Source organism: Triturus cristatus, chromosome 8 (genome assembly GCF_964204655.1).
Source record: "Triturus cristatus chromosome 8, aTriCri1.1, whole genome shotgun sequence".
NCBI classification, from domain to species: Eukaryota; Metazoa; Chordata; class Amphibia; order Caudata; family Salamandridae; genus Triturus; species Triturus cristatus.
In genome coordinates this window covers 1,054,662,813-1,054,679,074 of record NC_140591.1, presented here as the reverse complement: position 1 = coordinate 1,054,679,074, position 16,262 = coordinate 1,054,662,813, and the positions used below count along the sequence as shown (strand labels likewise).

The 16,262-nt window shown below is 40.1% G+C and overlaps 1 protein-coding gene across 1 annotated transcript in view; it reads right to left on the bottom strand.

The window, feature by feature from the left end:
• IL1RL1 (interleukin 1 receptor like 1) overlaps window positions 1–16,262 on the bottom strand; it is a 506,285-nt gene that overhangs the window by 466,105 nt on the left and 23,918 nt on the right. Inside the window, exon 2 of the mRNA XM_085620499.1 lies at window positions 3,265–3,502. Within this exon, the coding sequence (XP_085476625.1) occupies window positions 3,265–3,502 (238 nt within the window). The remainder of the gene's footprint in view (window positions 1–3,264; window positions 3,503–16,262) is intronic.

Sequence of the window (16,262 nt, the reverse complement as noted above, 5' to 3'; positions counted from 1 at the left end):
TGCAAACAGGGGGCACACCATGTGCCCTCCTGTATGCATCCCATGGGCCTGAGGAAAGGGCAGGCCCTGTAGGGCCCCCTTTCTTTCCTCACCACCATCCTTTCCAATGAGGGCTCACCACTGTAGCTAGGGTCGTAGTAAAGAAACTTGTAATATGCTTGCTTGTGCTTCAGCAGCACCGCCAAGCATATTGCGGCCTCAAGACTGCCGCACCAGGGATCGTGGGTCCCTAGCGACTGCAGCGGTCCCATGGCGGTCCGACTGCCAAAGTTGTAATACAGCGGTTTGACAGCCGGTGTGCACCGCCACAGCTGTGAAAAATTATCTAGGTATGCTGAAGGTTTCTTTACAATAGGGGTGATGATGGCATGTTTGTGGTACTAATTCCATAGAGATGAAAGTACTGATTAGTCTGGTGGTGGCAGGTAACAGTGCAATGAACCACAGTCCAACCACTATTGCATTGTAAACACCCCATGACAGGAAACGTTCCTAAAAAACATAAAGATTTTTCTAAAATCACCATCAGTAACAGGTAAGTATTCATGAAGAGGGGAAAGCAGGCAAGTACTATTGGGTGCGGGTCATCAGGCCAAAGACTGGGGACAAAAGCAGTCAATTTAAGAGCAGCAAATGTGTTGGTGGAGAAGGCAAGGAGGCTGTCACACATATTGTGATAGCACCAGGAAGCCTGCAATCACACTATGGGCCTGAATACAAGTTTGGCAGTGCGGCTCCGGGTATGCCTGGTTTTTTTCTTTAATGTTCCCTTGGCGGAGCCTCAGAAAATGGTCACCTCAATGGGAAATCTACAACCAGTTCCTGAATGGCATGGACTGTAAATTCCATGCTGCGCAGGAACTGGGGTGCATGCACATAGGGGGGCACGTGTTGTGCCCCCCTTGCATACAACTCATTGCCCTGAAGCACCATGGGGCCCTGTAGGTCCCCCTTTGTTTCTTCTCCACCACGGTTTTCATGGTGGTGGAACCGCAATGAAAACCATGGCAAAGAGGAAACTCGTAACATGCTTGGCAGGTTCGTGGCAGTCCCGTTAAGGATATTGCAGCCTCAAGACAACCACAACATCGCCAGGGAACAGTGGTTTTCTGGCAGCTGCTGCAGGGCAAAGGCGGTCTGACCGCCCTAATTGAATAGGGCGGTCTGAAGACTACCACTAATGCGCCCCTCGAGTCTGTCGGTCCATGGACAGTCAGACTCGTAATCAAGCCCTGTGTGTTACCATCTTCTTATTTATAGGTTTAAAAATACCATTTTATGTATTTATCAGCCGGAGTAATCTGCACATAAAAGAATTCTTTTTTAGCACTGATGCAAGCTTATTTGTAGCACAAAGTGTTCTCTGCAAGTGGTACAATCAGATAATTCTTTTGCTTTATTTCATTGTATTTTCAGTGCTCTGCCTTGACATTACAATTGGTTAAGGTTACCTGTGAAAGTGGGTTGAACTTCATGGGATTCGAGAGTATATAATAAAAACATTTTTTTTACATGTATTAGATTTTCCTCAGGTGTTTTCAAATGGAGCCTGTAAGTCCAGAAGCATTTTTTCAAAATCAGAAGGCTAGAATATAAGTTTCAGTGTAATACAGTGTTATGAGGTAGAAAAAATTAGATGTTTTACTGAACTGACTTTCATTAGATAGGTTACTTCAACTATGATCTGACAAGGGTAAGTGCAGAGAGGTGTCACCCCAGTCTTGAAGTCAAGACAATGTCCTCATGAGTGAGTTGGGACATTTGAGTCAGTTTGGAGAAGCCCTTGCTCCACCCATGGAACAATTCCCAAGTTGAAATGTAACATAATGCAGCCCAAGCAGCTGTCGTGAGTTACATGTCTTGATTAAGCCATGCAAGGCCACATGATCAGGCCTTGCTTGGGTTTGTAAATATCACTGAAGCCTTTGTGTTTTCCTTACGTCACCTTGCAGGATGCAAGGAAAACACAAAGGCTTCATAAATATGGGCCAATATGTCTTGCATTATACAGGAGGATTTAAGAGTCACTGCCCTTATTTTTCTTGAAAATCACTTAGTGTAGTATGCCCTCAGGCATCCCACTGTTTGACTAACGGTGAATTGTGAATGTTTAGGGGCTTATTTATAAGCCCCTTGTACCACTGGTGTATCACTTTTTGTGACGCTAAGGTCGCACAGGAGACATATTTACCAGGCAGTACTAAGCCACTTTTTTCAGCTTAATGCTTCCTTGTGCATATTGTTCCCTTTAACGCATTTTACTGCATTAAAGGGGTGTGCAATGGTTGTTGCTGGGGGTATTCCCAGCAACACCCATGACTTTTTGACACTGCCCCAGATTTACAAGAAATCGTAACTCTGAGGCAGCGCCAAAAACTCATGCCTCCCCAGGGGCAGCATAAGGGAGTCACAAAGAGGAGAAATATCTTTATTTCTCCTCATTTCTCCTTTTTCAATGTGTGCTGCATTCTGAAACACATAGAGAGAGGAAAGGCCTCTTTTAATTGTTTTTGTGCTGGAAGGTTGGCCTTCCTGCACAAAAATAATCATCCCTGCTACTCAGGCACCCTTACACCATTGTGCAAAGGTGCCTGCATTGGCGTACAGCAGCCCATTGTGCGCCAGCGCAGGGGAAAAGGACAGCAATGCACTGTATCTGAAAGATTCGGGGGCGGTCTGCCCTGGGCGACAGAAGTTTTGGGCATGGCGGCCTCCATATGCTCTCCCACTCTTACCTGCTGCAGTCCCGTTAAACGAACACAGAAACCCATGGCCCCCGGGTGGCAAAAGCAGGGGCCGCCACAGGCGGCAAAAGCTCTAGCTACGCCACTGCAATCCAGCCATTTTCTTTTGCGGTAGGGCAGCGTAGCAGGAATGCCTGCGGAGGTGCCCTACGGCTAAAACTCATAAATGAGGCCCTTAGTATCTTTGCACAAAACGGAATTCTTTTGCATTTATCAAGTAGTCTGGCCTTGCGCAACCATTTGAAGACGTTATTGTTTACGTAAGTAACCAAAACCGCATTCTGTAGCTAAGATTTTACCCTGTGCTCCAGATGATGTCACTGTCAGGCTATGATTGTTTATACCGACAGCGCCAAGAAGAGAACATGTCACTTTCACTGTTTATAAATAAATATATGGGGTGCGAAGTATATAAACATACTTCATTAATAAACCCTCTTTTAATTTTTGTAATTGTTACTACTCGAAAATTGTGCAATTTTTAGCACATGCAACTATGGTATACATGTATCTTACATACCTGACAATAAAGATGTATCTTCCGGTGTCATTTATTGTAGTCGGTAGAAACCAAAGCTTTTCAACAGACGAGTGCACTCTCTCTCCCTTTTCGGTTGTAATTTTCTGCTTCGTATGTTCACTGTACCAGCTGACATTGTCACCATCATCTTCCACATCGAACTCCTCCGTTATTATTACTAAAGCCTCATTTTCCATGGCGTGAATTGTTTCAAATTTTTCCGATGTGGTTGAATTAACTGTAAATAAATAATATATGTTTTATATTATATAGCTTTCCGTGCAAAAAACCCTAAGCAAGTATTTTATTCATTTTGTCTCCACATTGTGTTGAGTTGATGGATGCTTTGTTCAAATGTGGTAGAGGCAATCATATGCAGAGATCCAGAAATGGTAGGATATTCAGAAATTAGACTATTTACCCCTCTTTTTCCCTCACGCCATTACTTGTACAGCGGAGAAAACTTGTAAATACATGTAACTCAAATAATGACACCTTTTAGGTATATTAGTAACTTGTTTTATGTAGATATCCTTACAGCACTTCTGTTGTTTCTAAGTGCTGTAAACGGCAGGTGTTACTATTATTCAGTGCAATGGTTCTCAATTCACTGATTTAGGAAGGATGAGTCTGCCTTTCATGTATTCGAACTCCTCACATGCAAGTAACTGTATTTTTCAGTTGCTAACGCTCAACTCACTGAGCTATCCTGCCATATCTGCCACTCTCTAAAAATACACCAGATGCAGCGCAGCGTAGATCAAGAAATTATTTGAGAAAAATTATCCCTCAATGATCTTCAGCCTGGGTTCTGGTCAGTATGAAGAATGAGGACTGTGGTCCAGGTCTAGTAAGAGTTTTTGAAGTCACAAAGGGTCCGATTGGAAAGTCAGAAGTGTCTGCAATCGCAAAATGGCCTCTTGGTATAAAACAAAGACAAATTGTGAATCAGTAATATGTTAACGAATCACAATTTGGGTTTGTGACTACATACTGAACCGGTTTTTCAAACAGTCGTGCTTAGGGCATCCCTTACAAATACCAATTTGCAATGGGATGTATTCATGTTTTGTGACCAACATACGGTTGCAAAACATTAATAATTTACAGACTACACCAAAGTAGTGGCAACCTATTCGCAAAAGAGAACAGAAGTCCATTGTCAATAACCATAAAGGGGAAGAGGCCCTTGAAGACCATTTACCCTTTGCAAATGTTAACAAGGTAATTATTTTAGAGTAGGCAGTGGTCCAAAAGACCATTGTCTACTCTTAAAACATATTTGAATCGTAGTGGGTAGCAATTTACGACCTACTTCATTAGTATTCATGAGGTAGATCCTATTACAACCCACTATGATTCTGTATTTTGCAAACCTACCTCTTAGTAAATAGATCAGCTTGCAAAATAGTTCACTGGTCGCCAAAAATACTGGTCACATATTGAGACCAGTATTTTGAGAATAATGCTTAGTACATCTAGCGCTGTGATTCTAAAAAAGATTGATGTTTGTTTTCCTTCACCTCCTTATCCATAGCCAGCTTAGGTTACAACGCAGACACATATGCTTTGCTGGACAATATAAATTGTTTTTGTACTCTGTATTTTCAAGCTGGGTGTTCCGATATGAAAAAAGACCTTATTGTAAAACAAATTATGAAATCAATCAGAAATAGATTTTAGGATGAAATAAAAAGTGGGAAGGGAAGGGACAATGGATAATTTACAAGGGTTCCTTATTGAACGCACCAGTGTAGATATGCTTTTATTGTTAATAAAGTAGGATCTGATTTAGCAAAGGCCCGACAAGAGAACGCGGGTGGGGGATCGCACGGGGGTTCACATGGGGGATTTAAAAAATAAATTTCAAAACTTACCTTACCGGGTCCCGTGCCGCCTCCACTCCTGGCCAGGTCCCGCACCCTCGTTTTCCTGCTTTTCCAGGAACAGGAAGCAGGCATCTTCCCTCCCCTCCCTTAAGCCAACTACAACGCTGCAATGGCAGCGTTGTGATTGGTGCGGATGACGCCCAGGTAGGCGCATGTAGGGAGGACATTTTTTCTATGTAGGCTGCATGCAGCCTACATAGAGAAAATGGTGTGTATGCAAGACTGGTTTGGTCGGCCCAGTCAGGGCCCACAGCATTGGGCAAGCCACTCCTCCCTGGCCCGCCCACCTACCCGCCCCCAACCAGGCATACCATTCAGCTTTCTCGCAGTGCGAGAAGCATAAACATAAAATGGTATTTAAAATACCATTTTATGTTTCAGCGTCCCGCACTGTGGGAATGCAGTGGGGTGACACTCCTCCGCTCTAATGGAGGAGCCGCCCCTGCAAGAGAAAATGGGAGTACATAAAATATATGAGCAAGGATAAGCCAGTTAGACAGTATTTGCCAAATGAATATCAGACTATTCCTAGTAAATAATGACACATTTCCTTATTGAACTTTCCAATTTCTAAAGTTGGAAATTGCTAGGAAGCTGAATATTAATCACATGAATTAACAGGCCGTCGCAAACACGGAAAAACAATAAAATACTAATAAGGATAAAGCATTTTTATTCCTACACCAGCCCTGAAATAAATGTCTTCCACAAATTAAACATTTAATGCAACAAACAAGACAAAAGACTGTGGTAAATTAATTTAACAAAAAGAGAAGGAGGTATACCATCAACATAGGTGCAAATGTATTTAAGGACAGAGAAGTAGGTGTGGCAACATGGCAAACATGCTACTTGAAGAAAAAGATGTAACTCACAACAAGTAGATTTCCAGGGGCACAGGTGTAGAAGTGAATTATATCATTTGAAAAATAATGCCTAACGTGTGGTGTGGTTCAGTTAGCATTGCTAGGTCACATTAACAAGAGTACTTGTCACATTGCAAAAAAAACTATGTTTATTTCTGCGTATGTTCATGTGTTTCACTTTATTTTTTAATAAATCATCGAAATTCTGCTGCAAGACATGGTCTCTTTGTCTTTGTACCGATGTAACTTATCTCAAGCTTCCATGCTGAAAGGAGGTGTGCTGGCAACTTTGCAACGTTGTGTATGAATTCTTCTTTGCAACTAAAGTATGCCCTTGGCAGCCAATGTGCAAGTACCTGGTATTTTAAAATAAACAGATGATTGGCTTGTTGTTAAAGTAAAATGTTAGTGCTGTTTATTTGTGTTAAATCATGCTCTGAATTATGCACCTTCATTTCACAGAACATTGTAAAATGTGGTATTTGTGCAAGAGAAAACTCTAATTAGTTTTGATTGATTTCTTTGCCAATTTGCTGCAGATTACTTAATTTCTTAAAAGCAAATATAATTATTGCATTTAATAAGATTTGTGATTTCTGCTAGCTCCCATGATTAATCCATTTTTGCTTTCTGTAATGATATCATCATTTGAACAAATCTGCAAATGCTCAGAAGTAGAAAAGCCTTGATGTACAGGTTTTGTATTGGTCATGATTGAGCATTAAAGGTCAGAATTCTTCCTTTCCTGCCCTTACATTTTTTTTCAGCTTTGATGGAAGCTTCTACACTAATGTTGTGCATACCAATTCTTTTTCACAAGTGAACCAAGAATTGAAATCACGGTGTTCACAAAAGAGGAAGTGATATGGAAATCGTATTGAAACCATGGAAACACAGATGGCATATGGCAACCAAATCTACTTGGTATGGTACCTGAACATGGAGTCCTATGCAAGGTTTTACAAGAATATTGTAAAATATTATGACTGCAATAACATCGTTGGGCATCATAGCATCCGGAAATATATTGGTTTTGCTATTTCTCAATAATTCTGTTGTTAAAAAAACAGCATAACCAAAAATTGCAGCATTTAATACAGCTTACATTAACATCATAATGTATTTGTTTTATTTTTTTTGTGCTATGAAAATGTGTTTTATGAAATGAATTTTTTTTCTTGTACATTTATTCAATGCTTTGCACATATATACAGTAGTCTGCAACACACTAATATATGTACTGTGTTATAGTCACGTTAAAATTGACCATGGGTAAGGTAGCGCTTATGTTCAGTTGCCTTGTTTTCTGCTTGCTGTGTATTTTTCCTTTTTCTCATTACAGGAGCCAAGCTGTAACATCAACGTTAATTGAATGTATTTCATGCTTTAATCTTCATGTGAATGTTTTTCTTTGTATGCTCCTCAGAGATTAAAATAATGAGCGAGCACCTGGGAATGAGAACAACCTGACTGATTTGTATAATCGTGGTACAGATATCAAGCTGAAAGTCATGCAGCAGAGGCTCCATTGTGTGTTAGCCCTGGAAAAGGAATGGAGTTTCTTTATCATAATATCCTCCTTCCTGATTGGTATCCTTCTTGGTAATGGTGTGGAGATGTAACAGTTTCCACAAGGAGTATATTTAAACTAATGGACTGTGGAGTTAATTAGGAGATGCTTTCCTTTGCTCTCTGTCCTTTCCTCTTGCCCGAAACAGTTAGACTTACTGGAAAAATCCCCTTCCTACCTACTTGACTGTTTCTTTATTAGATTCACTTGGTTTGTGCCTTTAGAGGCTTTTCATGCTGACATTTTCTGGCTAATGTGTCCCTAACCTTCCCTACCTTCCTACTTTACATAAATAGGGATCTTTTCTTCATTGGAAAGTGACCCTGCTTTAATTAACTTTATGGCACATTTATAACAGTCTATATTTGTAATTGTGATTTTGATCTGATTGAATCATGCTGCTTTATGCATTAATGTATTGATCACTGATTTATGACTAATTTGAATTATTTAATTTTATAACTTTACTAATCTCCGAAAAAACTTTCATAGTTTGCAAATCTATCACTCTTTGTCATTTTTGTCGGGCCAAATATGCCTCACGTTATGTAAATGTATGATTTGTTGTGTAAAGCCTCTGCCTGTGACTAAAGGTCCATCTGCTTGAGTGTGCAGTCTGTACATGAATTTGCCCCAGAAATTTGCATTGTGCAAAACGCTGTAACAGTAGTTTTAATGTTAGATTTTTTTAATAATGATTCATTATCTTTGGTCATAAAGTACATTTGATGTGTTTATTGATTATATATGTTTTTTGTATGTAATAATTGATTGGGTTATTTGTATCATATATTTTGGTGTGGATTTACTTTGTTATTATTTAATAATAAATGTAAACCACCCTTACTGTTTGTGGGATTATACTTTTTTAAATTACTTCTCTATTAGAGTTAAATTAGTGATGTAGAAAATTAATATAAATACAAATTAAAAAGAGTATTAATTGGAACACTTTAAAAGCAAGTTTATTCACTTAAAAACCAGGTTATGTTATTTTATTTATGGTTTATTGAAAACATTTTAAAAAGGTAAATATTTACATATAATGTATCATAGTAATAATATTATTTTGAAAAGAAAAATATATTGACTAGCATTAAATGAATATTTAATGCTTTCTGACTAAATTCTTGTCAGTAAAGTGTTTACCAAAAATATTTCTACTTCAAGCAGCTGTCATTGTTTAACATATTGAGTGATAAATATATATGTTCATACATTTACAGGGTATTGCAGGCATATTTTTCCAATGCTGTTTTTGTTTTCTACTTTAGAATACTGCGCAAAAAATAGTAACTGTTTTTTCACATACACTCTTTAATTAATCAGTGTTTTGTATACTCTTTCCTTCATGTCATTGTCAAGGGATGAGGCTGTAGGTTGCAATTTCATTGTATTGTGTAAGATATGTATAATATGCATTAGAACTAACTAGGATGGCTAAGTTTCATTTTTCATATTTTAAGGGTCTTTTTTGAATTTGTACATTAATCAGTAGTGTTTTAGTAGTAGATTATTGCATGTTTGGTATATTAGTATTGGACATATTGTAGGTGACCATATGGTAATTGTTGTGTATTTTGTGTTTTGTAATGAACTCAGAGTTTGTAGAGATAGTATAATTGTACACATGTTAGTTGTTTTTTTTATTGTTTTAGAGGCAGAGGAATATGTACTGTATGGAATGGAAGATCTTCCCTTTGGAAAATGTTATAAATTAGTGCATCATTTCGATGCGGGTCAGTCGAATAGCCACCCACTATTGCGGCAGTCAGGAGACCGCCAACAAGCATGCGGGCAGTCTGACTGCTGTATCCTGATACAAGTTCCCGGGTGATGGTCAGAAATGCATCTGAACCACAGCGGGAGCATGCTGCGGCCTTGGGAAAGGGCCGCAGAACATGCTGATGCTGTGCATGCACCTCCTGCATGTCTGTGCACTGTGGGCCATGCACCATATCCTGACTGTATGGCACACAGTGCACGGAGGTGAGTGGGGGCACTACATGTGCCCCCAGGACCACTTGACAGTGGCCCTCGATGGATGAGGGCCCTCTCTGGGGCCCCGATATCCCTTTCTAACAAACTTTTCATGGCAGGATCCCCGCCATGAAAAGGCATGCAGAAAGGGATATTGTAATCCTAACTGCGGTGCCTGCCTCGTGCCTGCCGGCATGATTGGATGCTGCTCTGACCACCACCCCGTCGGGATATCTGATCCTGGCTGAGGCGACGGTCCTTTGACAGAGAGCTGTGGGTCCAACAGTCAGCATCATAATGTGGTGGTTGGACCAAAGGGATGTCGACGATCGAATCGCCACTGATGGCCTGTCTGTGATCCAGCCGCCCGACATCCTAATCAGGCCCTTAGTGTGTTTCTGTTTTAAAGTGCTCTATTGCTCCTGGAAAACGTTTGTGCTACAACAAACTACAAAAAAGGTTTTCAGAGAAATAATTCAAGGATCATTTCTATTTCAATGATCGCTTTGAGGAGTCTACATCCCTGCCACACTGCACACAGGTGTAAACAGGGCATTTTGAGCTTTCTTTTTGTAAACCAATTCAAAATCCAATTGAATGAATGGCCTTCATTGAGACAATGGTTTGGGGTAACTGATTCTGAGTTGGAGAATGAGAGACAGCGTGCTTGGAACAAGCACAGATCTATTGGCTTTGGCAATGCTTTTTACATAAAGCGTAAATTATAATATGCATACATTTGGATGCTTCTGGATGTTAAATATACATAAAAAAATGAAGTATGTTTTGTATATTGTTTTGTATACTTTATAGAAAATAAGTAGTATTTCTTAGATTGTATTTTTTAAATGGTTTGTAGTTCTGTTAATTTATTTTTGTCATGTTTAAACACATTTCAGATGTCGATGTTTATGTTGTACATAATGCTGTTAACATGTTATACAATTTTGAACTTTTGTTTGTGCACTGGCGTAACGAAAATTGATGGGGCCTCCCTGCAAGGTACATGGAGGGGCCCCCTCTGGACTCAGCAGCTCTCCGGCCAGAGTGCAGTGCTGAGGGGGCCCCCTGGAGCTTGGGGCCCCCCGCACCGCGGGGGCTGCGGGGGCCTGTGTTACGCACCTGTATTTGTGGATTGGTAAAAGGTTTAGTTAGTATATGATTTTCCTTTGCATGCCCTGGAAATTTAGTTATATGAATGATAAAAGTAACAGTGTGTGAGTGCCACAATAGAAAGAAAAGCGTGTACTGGATTAGATACTTAAGCAAGGTTTTAAAAATAATCACAGCTCAGGTTTTTGAATTAGTGTTTGTGTTTTTTTACATTTCCTATGGCTTGATAAGCTAAATGTTAGTTAGTGTCAATTTGCTTTTGCTGTTTAGGCTCTAGTAGGGTGTATGCTAATGATTCCATGTAATCCAGACCATATCCGTTTTTAAACAGCAGGGATTTATTAGCTAGCATGATATCCTCATGTTTATTCTGCTTGAACAGTGAGGCTAGGGATTGATTTTGCCTTAGTTCTTGGTAGCTATGTTCTTTCTTCAAGATCGTAATGAGTGGGTAAAGGATTGGTTGGTGTCTTCCTTTAGTTCTCTGGAAAGACCTGTGTCACCCTTGTACTATTTGTTTTTGACTGTTTTTCTCTTGAGCTTCCATACACATTCGAAAGGAACATGGAACCTGGATGTACGTTTCTGCACGAATGAGGTAAACATCTCAGCCAAGCGTCACCCTTCCTTCATTGGCCTTGCAGGAGAATAATTATTTTAATATGTCAGAGGTTTTTACTGATTCAGGTGTAGAAAACAAATGATAGAGCTATGTTTTTAACTCAAAACCACATGTACTGCTAGTACAGTATTTTGGAAATGGTTTAGATTGTTTTGCACATCGCAAAAAGTGGCTTGATTAAAATGAAAATATTAGCCTTGTATTTGTTTTTCATGGCAAATTTTGCACATGGTGTTTGTCATTGAATATTTAAAGTCCATGGTGATTTTAACTCGTGTAAAATTATTTTTATGTAACTAATTGCTATACATTTTGGCCGGCAGAAGTTTGCTTACCATGTAAAAGGGCATAGATTAGTAAATATAGTTGTTGAGAAATTGTCCAATATTGTGTAAATTTGCATAAAACCGAATGTACCGCTTAACTTATCTACTTCAGTGAATGCTAGTGTTTGTATGCAATTGGCTATACTGAAAATGATTATTCTTTTGCCATTACTATTAATATTGGGTATAGAGAAGGTAGTCCTCCATAGTATGTAAAATACAGAGGTGTAGAAGTGAATATAGATTTCTTGAAATGTGTGTGTTCTGATGTGGCCTGCTCTACTCTTCTTGTTCATTTGAATGGTTTCTCAGGTTTTGTGCAGTTGGTATGTGACAAAATAGGAATATAGCTGGCTGGGAAGGGAATTGTGGGCTTAGTCTTTAATTTTAGTGTCTGTAGAGACAAATTTCAGTTTCAACTATTGAAAGTGGATGATTGTGGTCCCCACTAATGCATGGTTTTGTAGGTTTCTTGCTTGAAATGCCATATTTCAAACTGAAGTGATGTAACTTAAAAACAATGAGATATGTTTAGCTACCAGGATATTTAACATTTAAATTTCCTTTTATAATGATATAAAAATAGTTGTTGTGTTGTAATTATCTTTTAATCAATATTCTTTTAATTTTCATTCTATTTTTCAGGCTCAATTATCTTTTCTATTAAAGGTACAATGTAGATAAGAGAATAAGGTGGATATACCCAGCAGTTTATCTTCAACAGTAGCACCCTCCACCTAAACTCCACTACATATTTCAACCCTACACCTGGAACCCCTTTACTGTGTTACATTTCCTGGCCGATATCCTCTTATACCGTTTGAGCAACTGCCGTCACCTTTTTCATTGACTGATCTCAGAATACTTCAGCTGTGCACATAGTCCTTGAGCAGACCAGCGCTCTTATCACTTTAAACACGTCAGCATTCTATAGTCTTCATTAAGGTAGGTGAACACTGAACCCCCTATAATCTACTGAGCATTTGCTCTAAGTTCAGGATTGTGTAGGCTAATTTGACGTTTCACAGCAATGACCACAGCCTCTATACATAGAGGTTTCCAAAAGAGATTGGATCACCTGATTTGTTGCTCACAACAAGTGGGATATTGTCCTATATATTAATAAATCTATATGTACAGATATAAATTCACTGAAAAAAACTAAAGTTAAATTGACAATATAGTTAAGTGATGAAGTTACACATTAAGTAATGTTTAAAGACAAAAACATATTGAAATTCACCAGTTATACTTAAGTGAGCTTACTTTAACTTGTGCCCCATCATGCACTGCTTATGACCTTAAAAATTATCTCACTCTTGACATGTTTAGGGACATCACTGATTAAGTCACTGATGACATCCTAAATGACATCATAGATTATACAAGCATCCTAAAATGAGATCTGGGGAAGACTGAAGAGGAAATAAAGAGTCCCAGGAAAAACAGGCAGAAGCAATGACTTCTCCAAAGTCCATTGTTTGGGAGTTCTTTCCCATCCCTGAAGGTGAAAAGAAAGTCTCAGCAACTATATTACCAGCACCCGATGCCATGAAACCGTTTTCCAGGGATACTGGAAAAAAAGACTAATTTCAGATGTGTTGGCAATTGGGTCACTGGTTGAGGGGGTGAAACCCTACTCAAGCAGCAACCACAATCTTTGTCAGAGTGAAACACAAGCAACCCTGAATTACAGTGTTTAACCATCTCATAGCTTGGCACAAAGCGTTCTTATCTTAGAAGCTTAGATGTGTACAGTGGCGGCTGGTCAATAGGGGTGCGTGGGCAGCTCCCCGCAAAAGAATCGGGCAACAGGTGAACAGGAATGTAAGCAGACGAATTGACAGCTTACAATTCATCTGTTTACATTTCCGGGCCGGCCTGTGCTTCATGGGTGAAAGTGTTTATGTCAACGCACAGCGCACGCAGGCGAGAGGCGAGCAGGAGTCCAGAAGATGGTCTGCGCATGTGAAAGAGGTGCGTTGCTCCTCACTCACATTCACAAACCATTAGGTATGCTGCGCATGCCCATTGTAGAGCAGGCGTCTGAAGATAGGCTCCTGCTCAGGCGGTGATGTGTTTTGCGCAAAGTTGCCCTATGACCTATCAAATGCCAGGACAGAGTATACAAGGGTCAGCCGCCCGCCCCCCCGTCGCATCCAGTCTCCTAATTGGCTGTTAGTATTTCCTGTTGCGGCAAAAGAAAAGAGCGGGGAGAAGTTAATTCCACCACCACGTTGCAGAGGAGAGGAGACATGATGCGACATGGGACCGGAGGAGTTTTATTCATTAAATTAACCCCCTCCCGCCTCCCCGCACGTACCCCCCCAAGTCATGCCGGCTGCGCCTGAAGCCGAAGGGAGAGACAGACTTTAGTTCACAGCCGTTTTTTTCTTCACGCTATCTCATCTGCTTTAATAAATGTACATCCTCTTCCTAGTCGGTTGTATTGTTAGAAAATACAATCCTACTCCGAAATGTGGAATATACTAAAAAGGCCCCGTTTACATTTTGTTTAGAGCTGGCTCCCAGGATGAACTCTGATCTGCGGCCGGTGTTCAGCCCCCCGGATGTGCTAAGTGCAGGGATACAGGACCCAGATTTATAACTTGAAAATCCAGACAATGAAAACACATTCTAGTCTGGGGCTCATTTGATCCTCTATCAAGGCAAAGGGGCATGTGTAATGCCCTCCCTTTGAGACAAAAGACTCCCCTCCAATGTAAATGAGATGGAAGTTGAGTGTGCCTGCTGCTTCTCATTTTTGTTCAAAAAAGTGTTTTCTTGGTGCCTCAGTCTGTGTTTCCTCGCCCCCGGACCCATGTTTTTCCATAGCAGTATCGGCCTTTTGCCTCCTCCATGCTTAAACACACTGACTAAAGGAGGCATGTCTTACTGCTCTGGAATGTGAGAAAGCTATAGGGACCTTCCAAGTCCCGGGATTTACAATGCTCAGGCTGCAGAACGTCTGATTAAATAATTCACTTCACACGATGGCACCACTTAAAGAGAAGCCCTGGTTGGCACATACTACTTAATTTATACTGGGCGGCGACATGCTTCTTTTCTCAGTAAAATGACTCAAGTGTGATTAACTCCCCTGTGGACCTCTGGGAGGGGGGATTGAGTCAGCGTGACAAGGGGGAAATAAATGTTTTCACCCTATCCACTTAATTAGCCAGAAGCCAAAAACTGAATTAACAATATACAAATTATTTTTGTCAGTAAGATCTTCGAGCGGGAGAGGGGAGCGGTTTTAATGGTGCTCCTTAGACGCATATCTCAGATGTGTAAACACTTAGATAATATAGAAATGTGTGTGCATATGTGTACGTTTTATTGACACTAATATGTCTCATGTAAGCTTGGTCATGGACAACAGCCCTCCATGTGCATTTGGACCTGTAAATGAATGTATCTCTCTGCATCTTACCTACTGTTAATTGTACGTATTTGACTTTAGCAGGCTTGGATGCACTGCAAGCCCCCAATTATTAGTGAAATAGAAAGAAATACTTACATATTGTAATGTGATATACCTTATACTAACCCTAGACAGCTGTTAAAGCGCGTGGTTGCTCCTGGCCAGAGGACTGTGTTATTATTTGTACATACTATTGTTAGCATTTGTGTATCGCTTTCGATTCCATTCTATAGCAGACAACACTGTGTGATATTTACTCCTTTAATGTGACAGAATGGCTATGATGCATTTTGCCATACTTGATAACCCCACTGATTTAAGCATAATGCTAATTACTAATGCTTTTTTGTGGCAACTTTCTACTAGATTTAGTCGAGTTAGGCTACTGCGTAGTTAAAGGGAAGCTGTGGGTTCAACCTGTTAAAAGTTTTATCCAGTCTCCAGGGTACGTTACACATTTATACTGAATAAATTGCTACCGATGTCATTATCATATGAAATCGCTTAAATGATGTCATAACTGCAAATGCGTTATTGCATTATTCACCTTCTTGCTTTATCAAATTGGCTTGAAAATGCACCATTTGCCTACTCTTTTTTCAAAATGTTCCCTGGGGGAGAACCCCTCCAAACCCCTCTTATGATGGTTGAGCTCAATCACTACCCTTGCTTGCAAGAGGGCACTCATCCAGAACATTTACGTTCACCACTTTCACAGATCACCAGCCGCCACTGGATGTGTAAAGTACTTATGCAGCACTTCAAGCAGTGATAAAGTGAAGAAAAACGTAAGAAAAACCGCACACCAATTTAAAAAGATAGAGTAACATTTAATAAATATTTGAGACCAAAATGACAAACCGGAGATATGCAATTTGAAAGATTTCTGTGAAAATAGTACATAAAAGCATAAAACATTACAGTGGTAATCTGCTCGTGCCAGACTGAGTTAAAGTCACAAGTTCAGGCTGACCACGGTGTAGTACTGGCAGGCTACAGGGACCCAGTTAGGCCCACTGAGCAACGTAACTTATGTCCTTGGTGTACGCACTGCACAGCATCGCTTTGCGAGTCTTCGGGTAATTCACCATCGGTTCCAATGAATCTGTGTGGTGAGGATTTAAGTTGCTCTGCATCTGTTCCAGTGACTTGTGCAGCGAAGCTTAGAAGGATGTTCCATCGCTCTGCATCAGTTCTGATGAAGCTGG